The sequence below is a fragment of the Onychostoma macrolepis genome, chromosome 07 (assembly GCF_012432095.1).
Source record: "Onychostoma macrolepis isolate SWU-2019 chromosome 07, ASM1243209v1, whole genome shotgun sequence".
NCBI classification, from domain to species: domain Eukaryota; kingdom Metazoa; phylum Chordata; class Actinopteri; order Cypriniformes; family Cyprinidae; genus Onychostoma; species Onychostoma macrolepis.
The window spans coordinates 21,809,087-21,822,404 of NC_081161.1; the positions used below are offsets into that span (position 1 = coordinate 21,809,087).

General features: G+C 37.6%; 1 protein-coding gene across 1 annotated transcript in view; it reads right to left on the minus strand.

Annotated features, from left to right (window-relative positions):
* bean1 (brain expressed, associated with NEDD4, 1) overlaps positions 1 to 13,318 on the minus strand; it is a 50,353-nt gene that overhangs the window by 13,366 nt on the left and 23,669 nt on the right. Inside the window, exons 4-5 of the mRNA XM_058783182.1 lie at positions 10,331 to 10,531; positions 8,656 to 8,797 (exon numbers count right to left, since the gene is read on the minus strand). Of these exons, the coding sequence (XP_058639165.1) occupies positions 8,656 to 8,797; positions 10,331 to 10,531 (343 nt within the window). The remainder of the gene's footprint in view (positions 1 to 8,655; positions 8,798 to 10,330; positions 10,532 to 13,318) is intronic.

Genomic DNA, 13,318 nt, shown 5'->3' on the forward strand with positions numbered 1-13,318 from the left:
GTTTAAGGATGCTTAAATCGGCCAAACCGAGAAACCACAAGGAGCTTTTATCGTGTAAGAAAATGTGTTGTTCGTAAGGGGGGAAAAGTCAAGAAATTGACTGAAAAACACGAAAAAGTGGCTTGTAAAGCTGCGTCTGCGGTCGGGAGGAGCGAGTCGGATAATGCTCGTGTGTGCAAATGGTTAATATAGTAAGATATAATAATATATTACAATATTAATAAATATATAAATAGATTGGGCTGCCACCTCTCGCGCATTCAGCGTGAGACGGTCAGAATTCACTCTGAATGCCACACACAGATACGATGTAAATAAGATATCATTTGCAGTTGTAAGAGCTTCATGTCACGAAACATCGTGAGATTGCGATAAATTGAAGTGAGTGACAGCTTTTTAGTGATTAAAGTTATATATGAAAGCGCTATTTGCTCGCTTTCTAGGCTATAATCGATTCAGAATTTAAATAACTTGTTTTGAGTGCTACTAATAGGACCAACAGCCACATCCCAGATAGCAAAATACACTCGGGACAGTTCCAGTTAGATTCTCGCCTGCCGGAGACTTAGCCTACCCCTCGGCCCGGATGCCTGTGGACTCACTGCCCGATTCAGGGCCGAGTCAATCGGGCCAGATGCGGCGGCCGTTAGCGAGCCGACACTGCCGCATCCGAGCCGGAATCGGCCCGACACTGAAGTGCACGGTGCGCCGGACGTGGCCGTTTAGCATTGAGTGAATTCTGACTGTCTCACGCTGAATGCGTGAGCGGTGGCAGTCCAATCTATTTATATCTTTATTGATATTTTAATATATTATTATATCTTATATTATATTAACCATTTGCACTGCACGAGCATTATCCAACTCCCTCCTCCCGACCGCAGACGCAGCTTTACAAGCCACTTTTTCGTGTTTTTCAGTCAATTTCTTGACTTTTCCCCCCTTACGAACAACACATTTTCTTACACGATAAAAGCTCCTTGTGGTTTCTCGGTTTGGCCGATTTAAGCATCCTTAAACAACGCAAAACACAGGAATTTTGAGTTTCTGCTACTGATTCCTATGGAGAAAAATCACTTCCTGCCCTCCAGCTGCATTTCGCGTGTCATCAGTGACATCATGTGCAAACAACCTATTCAGCTTTTCCATAAGCGCCACCTGCTGTCAGAGAGTGGATTTACAGAGACTTATATTTACATTCAGCTTGTGTGTAGTTTCTGTCTGGCCAAAAACGGACCGGATTTGCATGCCCTGCTGTAAACGTTGACCGGTTGATGAAAAACAAGCTTGGATTGAATGTGGATTCTACACATTTAAACAATTCAGATAAGTTATCTAGAATTATTTATGGAGCAGATAAAATACTTATAATCATTTATTAATCAATTATCATTTTGACTTAACTCTTTTCTTTATTTAAAGGCTGAAATGTGAGGTTTACCTTTTTATAAAACTTTTTTTTATTTGAACATTTACATTTGTCATTTTATTTGTTGTTTGTTGATTTTTAAATGTAAAACTTGGTGAAGTGATCTATGTGATCATATTTTAAATTAGTATTATTACATTCAATACCGTGATAATACTGATAACCGTGACAATTTTGGTCACTATAATCTTGATAAGAAATTGTCATACTGTTACATCCCTAGTATATATATATATATATAGATATACACACACACACACACACACACACACACACACACACACAACTACATTGCAGAGTGTGTGCGTGTTTCTGGGATCAGCCTAGCTTTCTCCCGCTCTGCGGAAGTGGCACTTCACGGGCTCCACAGGTGAGCAGCTCATATACATGCCCTGAGCACTAAGTTCCCAGGTGCCATCTGTGGCCATAGCAGCCCTGGCATGAGTCACATGCCACAGCCCCTCCCTGCCAGTCCCACAGAGACACAAGCACAGCCACACAAACACACTGCCATTCTGTAGCAATGGGCTCCCACTTGCACCCACTGCGCTAATAGCTCCTCATTCCAAAGTCCTGAAGACATCAAAGAACAGCATAGCAGTGGACTCCATGTTAGAGTCCACATATGTGTATGTAGAATAAACTGGCAGGTTCCCAAATGTGGCATGTGGAAATGCCTAGGTAGCCCAGTCCCTCCACAGCATAATGGTCCTATGCCAGTCCACATATACACACACAGACAATTTGCTTCCTCTACGCACATATTTTTTGTAGCTATATGTTGCTTTAACTGTGAAGACAGAGAGCCCTGAGTTTGTAATAGGGTGGGCTACAATGTGCCAGTGGTGATAAATGCACATTATGATGTGACTGGAGGCTCGTCTCCTCTGATCTGAAGAGTGATTCCGCTACCGCTCATTTCTGGCACAGATGAATGAAGGCCAGCAGAGAGGCAGGCAGTGATGGAGAACTCCGTTCAGCTTCAGTGCCTTAGCAGCTGTAACACCTCCTCCTCTCAAAACACTCCAAATTCACAGATACCATACAAAACACTACAGAACATAGAACACTGGAATTGAAGTCTTACAATGAAAGAAGCCCCCTCTATAAAAGTCGCAAAATCATATTTTTAAGCAAAGCATTATCACATAAGCAAGGGTGCGGTTGTTCCAAAAATCAGCATGGCTGTAATTCAGCCACAGGTAATCACATCAATGCTGATGTGTGATAAATTATACAACAGTTCAATAAACAAGTTCAATACACCCTCATGCCATTTCACATAAGACTTTCTTGTTCAGTTGAAGACAAACAAAGATTTTTTGAAAAATAACCCATTTCTGTGATGGACCCCTCAAAGTTGACTCTTCAAAAACCACATGAAGCAAATAACAGTAATCTATACAAACCCAGTTGATTAATTAGTGTCTTCTGAAGTGAATGGCAGGTGTAAAAAATGATTACTGTCAAAAATTAGTGCGTTAATGTGTGCGATTCATTTTTTCAGTATACCGCACTAAAAATATTTAACGTTGTTTACGCAGGGGCAGAGCTAGGATTGGCCACCCCACTCACAACTGCTGCTTCCGTCTCTTTTTCTCTTGACAAGAATTACGTTTATTTACATGCAGAACGTCTTTACGAGCCCATCAAAATGGGAGACTTTTTAGATGCGCACTCCACTTCGACTCAGCGCCAGGTGCTAGTCAAACGAAACGGTACAGGTGAGGAGAGAGCTTCAGTTGAACAACAGTGAACTGCGGTCAGATGAGATGTTGTCAGGCTATATGTCAGTAAAAACTAATTTTCCTGTCCTGTCAGCCGTTATACTGTGCTCGTAGCATGTGCTCTTTAATTGCACATGCAAATACGGCGGTACACACTGTAAAACAAAAATAAAACTACGAGTATGCAATGTCATAGTTATGTCATCAGTTATGTCATGAAGTTACCAAAAAGGCGACTTATGCTGCCTTAAAACTGTGCATGTAAGTATTTGTTATATATGAGTCACTTAAGAACAAATGTAGTGGTTTTCAAAACTGTCCTGGAGCAGCCCAGCACCGTCTCCCTCATCTAACACACCCGATTCAACTCGTCAGCTCATTAGTAGAGACTTTAAGACCAGTAGTGGGTCAAAAAAGGTTGTGAGAAAATATGATGTGTGTCAGATCCGTGTCACGTTCAGCAGCGGCAGCTCTTAAAGCAGCCAAAATAACCTAATAATCAACTGCTGTGATGTCTGTTACTCAAAGAATAAAAAAAGAGGAAATCAATAACATTTGCAGCTTTAATCTATATTTAATTTTGAATTTAGTGTTTGATAGCTTTATTTAATTTCTGTATATATCCTACTTGCTGAAAGGCACAGGTAGCTAAATATGACATTCAATATAATGGGTTTATGTAGTGATTGTTTTAAGTTAACTTAAATTAGAAGTTGTTATTTGTTAAAGTCTAATAAATGTTAAAATGGCTATAGTCAATGGTTAAATATAAGGAAAAATAAAACTTCCTAGAGACATCAGTAGTGTTGGAATCAGTGATACTCGCCTGCAGTCATAAAAAGATGCCATTAAACAAATATGAAAAATATACTGTATTTGTGTTGCTTCTACATTCATTTGAAGATTGAATGTGAAATTATTGCAATATAAATGTATATTTAAAAACTTTAATGTTAGGTGGGATTAATTACAATTAATTTAATAAAAAAATGCATTTTTTTGTTTTATCGATTAACAGCAGTAGTAAAAATACTAATATTTTAAACTTATAACTACAAACCATCGGCCAGAAGAAAAGTTTTTTAAAAATCTTTGTGTTGAGCTAAGGAAAGATTAGTCAGATATATCTGGGACGGCATGAGGGTGAGTAAATGATGAGATAATTTACATTTTTCAGTGGAGTATCCCTTTAACCACTACATGCCTGTGAGCAACACACAGTAGCTGTGTGCCTGAATAAATTATTGTTGTTGATCTAATGAGTTGAAAGGCTGATTCAATGACTCATTCATAAAGGGTCACTTGTTTCATTCATGAATGAATCAGTGCTGTTAAACAAATTGGTTGAATTAATGATTTATTTACTCACTCATAAAAGATGACACTTTTTTCCTGAATGAATCAGCATTGATTAACTAATCAGTTGAATGATTGATTCAATGACTCGCTAAAAGAATTGGTCAATGAATGATTTAATGGCTTTACCATGTGATAAACTGACAATGCATCTGGAATGTACAAACACAGACAAACAAACAATCTATACTCTTGAAACTCTGCATGGCCAATCAGATTGGAGGACTGGAACTAACTGCATAACAGGGTCACAGGAAGATGTTTTGGGTTGGATGTGCTGAAGCGGCTTACGTACGACATTACGTACAATGTCAAAAGTGTACAAAAGTGATAAGTCTGATATCGTACTTTCTAATTTACAATGTCTATATCAAGAAATAAGCGAGGGAATAAACAATAATGAACAATTAAAAAAATATTTTACTGATTTTAAATGTACCCTAATAATTTCTTCATATAAATGTGTTTACAATCCTGTAAAAACGGGGTGCTGCAACACCCCTACTTCCCGCACCTCTGCTGTAGAATAATAAGATAGTTTGTTTCCATAAACATTGTTTCATTGGATGAAGACTTTTCAATGCAGAACAAAATATGTTCTGCATTTGAGCGTGTAGTGGTAATCTTCCATCATCTTACCACATCCTCTCACAGAGGTGTGCGGGTATGGACTGCTGGTCTCTAATTAAATTGAGTATCTGGACTGAGGGTCGGATATCTCTCCCAAACAGAATTACACACTATTCAGTAATTCTTAATAGGCCTCCAGGCCAGCACTAATATTCTATATTAGTCATAATTTGCTTTTTAATAGGAGGAGGCCCTGCTCTTTCAGGTAGCTCTTGCTCTCAGGGAGAGGTAATTTCACCCTGTTCAAAAGCCCCTTCACAGAGCTTCACCAGAGGGCTCTGCCAGCCTAATGGAACTGTCATAGAGATGTAAATAACATTGGCACTCTGTGAAACAAGCCATGAAGGGCAGGCAAGTTGAGCACAAGAATGACTCTAACCAGACCTTTCCTCTCTGATATTTAACACACACACACACACACACACACAGACAGCCACATGCTTAACAATTTAGTTATTTGTTATGCAACCGAGGAAGCACTTCAGAATTGAGAAAGTGATAAATAACTTAACTAGACAGAGTCACTTTGAGAGCAGATTAACTGACTCAACAGTCAGGTCAATCAGAAGCGATTGTTCTGCATGAAGTCACAAGTCAACCTTGACTTTAGTCAAGGTTCGAGTCAACATCTTTGACAGCAGCACGCAACAGTTTTTATTTAGAGCAGGGACACATTTACATGCAATCCATTCAATAACATTTAAAATATATATCCAGGAAGTGTTTTAAATTTAAAGCGGGATAAGAGGGCAAGATGGGCGGGTTGTGAATATTAATTAGCTAATGCTTAAATCACAAGGTAATTTTCCTAGACTCAGTCATGTAATCTAATATTCATGAGCTTAGCTTTCACCTTGGTTCCATTCATAAAAATTTGGTTCATATATGCTTGAATTGTACAACCTTGTAGATGTGCCACGCTGTCAAGGTATGAGTAACTTCAGATCACCTTTACATTTGCTCAGATATTTCACAAACTTAACTGATTTTGATAAATAGTCAAAATGATGGGTTAATCTGGTCTGTAGCTCATATCTGAAACCTACAGTATAAAAACTGAAAATTAGAATTTATATCTAGTCTTCTTACATTACATCTTTTCACTTGCATATTGCACTTTTCAGAAAACCTGAACTCAAATGAAAGGTTTCTTTGGCATGTTAAATGAATGTGGGTGTAGCAGTGCACTTTTTTTTTTCCATCTACTAAAAACACTGCCAGTGTGCAGTGTGCTGTCATGCGCACACACTTTCATTCATATCTTGGAGTCTCTTGGTCAAAGTGTTTTGTAGGTCAGTGGATATATGCATGGATCAGACACCTGTATTTTTTCTTTCCTAATGTGGTGTAAAAATAGAGGTGCCTTTTTGCCCCCATATTTGGAAAGAACAAAGAAAAATCAGTTTACATTTCCAAACATTCATTTTGCCATTAATTGTAATAATACAGTGAGATTTTTGTTTGCACAAGGAGTCTGACAACAGCCAGTGATCCACACAGAGATCTGATCTGATTATTATCCAGTCTGTCTGAATTGACATGAAGAAACAAAACAAACTGAGACAGACTAAATCCAGAAGAACTGTGGCAACGTCTCCAAGATGCTTCAAGAAACCTACCTGCACCTACAGTACTGTTAAAAGTTTTAGGCACTTGTGCAAAAATGCTGTAAAATGAGGATGCTGTCAAAAATAATGTAATAAATAGATTTTGGTGTGACCATCCTTTGCGTTTAAAGCAGCTTTTGCCCTAGGTGCCCCTTGTGCATAGTTTGTCAGGCAGCTTTGCAGGTAGGTTTCTTGAAGCATCTTGGAGACGTTACCATGGCTCTTCTGGATTTAGCCTGTCTCAGTTTGTTCTGTTTCTTCATGTCATTCCAGACAGACTGGATGATAATCAGATCAGATCTCTGTGTGGAGCACTGGCTATTGTCAGACTCCTTGTGCAAACAAAAATCTCTGGTGAAAATACTAGTGTTCTCATAATTTTGGCTACCACTGTATCTTTGGTTGAGTAGTCTAAAGGTGAGAGTTCATGCAATACATTCCACAATCACAGTGATCTCATAAGGGGTATTTGAGTTCTAATATCATTGACTTTTTTAAGGCATTCATTACTTCTCCATCAGAAGCTATATATTCCAAAATCACTATGACCTCATAATTTTAGAATGTTCCTAATATGGTCATAATTACTTCAGATTATACACTTCTATTATGAAGTCATAAAAATATCACTATATAAAGCCTATCCCCAAGGAGGTTATAATGGTTTTGGAGTTTGCTTAAAATAAAATAACAGAATTTATATCCCAAATGGATAGATTATAGTTATTTGATACAGACTCCAGGATGTACAGATATCCCCTGAGGTCATAATAATTTTGAAATGTATCGCCTCAGTTAATGATCTGGTATTGATTTTGTAATGCATTACAAGGTTATGAAGTTCCTTAGTTCACGCAATCAAATTGCTTTTGCAGTGCTCTTATGAGGAATACATTCTAAAAACAGCAATGGCCATTTGAGCTGCTTCAAAAATGTTAGGATCTGGTTTTGACATCCACTCTAAAAATCATAGTTTTGCAATGAGATCTTATAAACAATAAACCTTTCTCGCTCTGAGACATCCCTCTGTGATGGGCTCCCCTACCTGAGGAGTATTTTATGGGTCGCTGTGTGAAGGCAGGCAGGCTAAATGGCAAGGAAGGGAACTGACAGATTCTTTGAAGATGCCAATTAGACAAGCTGCCATTTAGATCAAACACACCAAGCCTTTTTCAGTGCAAAGCCATGGCATTTATCAGCAATCTCCGCTTGTTAGGAGAACTGAAAAGTTGAAGGTGTCCGACCTTCCTAACAGGATGAGGGAGGACTGCGAAAGGTGAACCCTTCTGAACAGAGAAAGAAGAAAAGGACTGAGAGCTGAAAAGAGTGAATACAACTGGTCCATCCGGTTCTCTGCAAACTCTTTCTATTTTTGACCATTTCTTTCTCGTATTCCTAATTTTTCACACAATACAAAAAATTAACACCAAGTCCAACTCTGGTTTTAGCTAACAAATATACATAAAGTTTGTGTCAACACAGAGTAATTCTGCTTTTCCCAGACACCAGAATCTAACTAGAACAGCTTTCATTATTTTCAAACAGACCCTTCAAGAATGAACGTCTGAATCTGATAAGATGGGTGCAAGTTACACTTCAAGTCAGGTTGAGAGAGAAACGAGTGAAATATAGTTGAAATATGGCAAATTATTCTGGACCATTTCTATCTTTAGCATCTCTAACTGGCTTTTAACGTGGTTATCAGCTCATGCTACGCTGAGGCCTTTAAAGACTGTGAAAAGGACGACGGAATGGAATCCATTAAAGAGGAAGTGTGCCTTCTCTGTCACAGCCGATAAAGTGATCTCATTACCGATTACACACGCACATGTTCCCTCCTCTACCTTCCAATGTACATACAATATATATTCACATAAACTCAATCCAGACGTAAAATTTTACTCACTGAGGTGGGGAGTCTGGGTACATGACGTTGACTTGAGACAGCGTCTCCACATAAGAGTCAAAGTCAAATGCAGGGGGAAAGTCCTCAACACAAGTGGACCTCAGCTCTCCAATGGAGCCACCATATGAGAGGCCATCTGGAGCTGTAGAAACAACAGCAACAAAACATGATCATTTCTGTTTCTCGTATTACAAGTTCAAGAATGTTACATATTGAGAGTGGCACATTGCATGTTTATTTATATCCAAACAATTACTGTCATGTTCATAAAAGGAATGGTACATCCAAAAATTTGAATTTTGTGATCATTTACTCATGTCTTCCAAACCCTTAAGACTTTTGTTTCTTCACAACACAGATTTTATGATGAAAAAATATATTTTTTAATGAAACCTAAGATATTTTGGTCCATCCACTGAAAATCCATTTGCTTGCTTGACACATGAGAACCACGGACGTTTCATACATTTGATCTTCATGAGCTCTATGAATGTGTGTTGATCATTAATAAAATCTGTTCATCATATAAAGTAATCATGTCTCTTCATAAGGCCTAAACCACTATGGATTACCTTTATTCCTATAATCTGCTCTCATACCTCTTTATGAACTTTCTGAACCTGAAAATTTTGGGTGACTATCAATAGAGGGACAGGAATGTCAGAGATTTCAAATAAAAATATCTGTATTTTGTGTTTTAAATATAAACTCTTGTGGGTTTGGAACGACATGTGCACGAGTAAATTATGACAGTGTAAACTATTCCTTCAAAGTGTTGTGCTTATACAGTAAAATGTGTATAAAAGTGTGATTATGACAAAAAATAATTATATTTTCTTAATGCCCGATACATGCAAATACATCAAGGTAAAGGAACATATGAAGAGTTCAGATGCAAAAGCCTCTAAATGCCATCTGAAATTTTCTTCTAAAATTAGCATTTTTCTCAAGCTCCTATATTTATGTTCAGTTATTTCATTTTAATTGCATAGAAAAGGACCTATATATTGCCATTAGAGTAAAATAACTGAACCTAAACATAGTAGCCTGATAAAATGCTAATTTTAGATGAACATTTTAGATGGCACTATGTATGTGCCTCATAATCTGTAAAGATCAGACTGAAATGATCAAGGATAAAAATAAAGATACAGTGTTTTCATAGTACAGTGAACTCAATCTAAAAGGAAAAATGTATTTTTCATGATATGACCTCGTTAAAAATGTATAAATGTCACTGCATAAGACAAAAAAAGAAGTGACATTTAAAGAAAGATGGCACAAACTGAACAAAAAAGATTAAAAACTATAAAACACAGTGAAACATGACCATGGTTCATGATAAAATACACCAGTGGTTACTCTTCTAGGACACACAAAGTTCAAAGTAAACCTAAACCTTCATATTTTTGCAATGCCAAATTGTAGAGAGATGTAGAGAGTTGACCATATCACTAACTACAAGGCTAGCTTGGACAAGGCTAACTGATAGAAGCATTAGGGCTATGCAAAGATTGGCCTTCATTCCCTGAACTCCCAAACAAAGGCTGAATGCACGGAAGGGCTGATTCCTCTCAGCTTTTTGGAAACAAATCAACTTGTTATGCATGTCAAACAAACAAAGCCACGGTGTGAATTTGATATGTTGTGGAGCCCATGAATTTAGACCACTGACCGTAGCTGGCACGCAGGTGGGGGTTACGCAGGCGGCTGTCTTTGCGCAGACTGCCCACAATGATGGTGACGCAGGAGAGGAATAGCACCAGGCCGATGACGATGCCAGCCACCACCAGAGGGGACACCAGCAGGCTGGCTTCATTACCCCCTTCTTGGCAGTCTGGGTATTCATGAGCATGACTGCTCTGGTTTGAGCTCACTGTATAGAGGACATGGTAGATGTGTGGAAGATCCACAGAATGATGAAGATAGGAAGATGGAATGAAAAAAGGGAAATAGGAGACAAAGATGAGATGGATGGTCAGTTTTTTAAGCACTTTCAATAATTTACAGTAGCAGGTGTTACATAATAAACAAAAGAGACATTTTCTTCATTCCCACACAGATAGAAAGATCATACTGGTGTGGGATTATGTCAGTTAATATATAACAGCCCTGCTCTGAGACACACACTCACACTCGCAAACCTACCTCTCTGAGGACCGCAGATCAGGAACGCTCCCCAGACTTTCATCCCTCAATGGATTAAATTCTCAAGTCTGCAGTGTTTAAATTTTAATCCTGACCCGTTTGAATTTTTAAATATGCGGGGTGGAAGACTTTCGTGTCAGCTCGCGAGAAGCCCAACTCCAGCCATTAGCTCCTCTCTGACTTCTTTCACCCTTTCCATTAGGACCAGAGAGAAACCAAAATAAGCCACACACACTCTCACACATACGCACATAGGCTACAGAGATACAGAGAGATTCAATAAAGCCTATTGGATGATGATATTAACACTCTGTGGGCTTGATGCCTCCAGCCCTTCCTGGAGATAAACAAGACAGAAATCAAATCAATGTATCTGTGGGGCCAGCACAGTGCTTCTATTGTATCCATATTTATTCTGAGGACAAAGGGAACATCAGGAAATGTTCAATGTGATGTGATAATTCTCTTAAACTCCATAACCGGCAGATGGAGTATAACAACAACAACAAAAACAACAATAATGTTAAATTTAATTATTATTTTTGCACAGTTACTGCAGGTTAATAAAAATGTGTGGTAATCAGTGGCTGTTTAAAATATCCCCTTGTAGCTAAACAAAAATCACGCCACTCAACTAATGTCTTACCATCCCTGTAAATGTATGCAATATGTGTATGATATGTAGATTATCTATTATTTTTGTAATTAATGGTTGATTGCATAACTGATTTCAATATGAGAAAGAAAAAAACAATCATTTACTGCTTGTCTGGAATGATGGAGCAAAACATCACACCTTCCTGATATCAAATTAGGCCACAGGCTGTTCAAAATACTGGAAAGACTCAACACAAAATAATCACAGTCAATCACAAGACCTTCTCAACATCAACAGTTTTGCACTTTTACCATCACATGTGCTTTCTCACACAAGCAGGTAAGCAAGAGCAATAAAGAAAGTAACTAAAAAGTGTGCTGTCACTTGACAGTTTGCTTTCTGAACTTCAGTCAGTACTGATAGCAATTATGAATATTAATAGATTTGAACATCTATGAAGTTCCTGGTTTCTTTTCAAGATAATGTGTAATTTGGATTTAGAATATTAGGTTTTTTTTTTTTTTAATATTGCGCTCAGAGAATATCAGCTGTGCTGTGAAGCATATATTTGGCAAACAAACTGAGGTGCTAAATGTTGGTCTGTTGTTAAACTTTGAAGGTGGAATACAGAAATACACTGTTGTTAAAATACCTCAATGCTCCTGTGACTCTTTAGAAATATGCTGTGAGAAACTTGTTTGTGTAACAGACTCCATTAATTATTATCAGTTCACAAACCTCACAATTAATTAAGCAAAGGAATACAGAAATTAAGTAGTGCTGTCAGTCAAGTAGTCATTAAAATGCACATTCAAAGACGCATTTAGAAAATTACACAACCGTTAAAAAGTTTGGAGTCAGTAAGTTTATATAAATTAATAAATATTTTCAGCAAGGTTTCTCAATATGGAAAGAACATTTAAAACATTTGTAATGTTACAAAAGATTTCTATTTCAAATAAATGCTGTATTTTGAACTGTTCATCAAAGAACGCAGTTTTTCACAAGAATATTAAGCAGTTTTCAACACTGATAATAAACAAATATTTCTTGAGCATCAAATCAGCATATTAGAATGATTTCTGAAGGACACTGAAGACTGGAGTAATGATGCTGAAATTTCAGCCATCGCAGGAATAAATTACATTTTAAAATAGAAAACAGTTATTTTAAATTGTAAAAATATTCACAATATTACTGTTTTTAATGTATTTTACAAAAACATCAACCCCACCAACTTTTGAATGGTAATGTGCATTTACTACAGATTTAAAGGGATACTCCACCCCAAAATGAAAATTTTGTCATTAATCACTTACCCCCAAGTCGTTCCAAACCCGTAAAAGCTTTGTTCGTCTTCGGAACACAATTTAAGATATTTCAGATGAAAACCGGGAGGCTTGTGACTGTCTCATTGACTGCCAAGTAAATTGCACTGTCAAGGTCCATAAAAGTATGAAAAACGTAGTCAAAGCAGTCCATCTGCCATCACACTTGCAATCTGAATTTTATGATGCGACAGGAACACATTTTTGCGCAAAAAACCCCCAAATTATTGACACTTCCTGCAAGTGCGTTCATTAGTTCACTAGTGTTTACGTCATGCGTCATCAAAGGCGTGCTTGCGTCGTGCTCTGCTAGTGAACTCATGAACGCGCTTGCAAATTGTGTAAATTGTGTTCCCGAAGACGAATTAAGCTTTTACGGGTTTGGAACGACATGTAAGTGATTAATGACAAAATTTTCATTTTGGGGTGGAGTAACCCTTTAAACCTAACCCTAAAATTATTTTTGTAGAAGTGAATATATAATTAATTTTGTGTGTGATACCTTATTTTAAGAACAAGTAAACTTTGCATTCAACTCATTCATTCATCTATGCATTAAGATCTGATTTATTAGCATCACTGTGTGCTA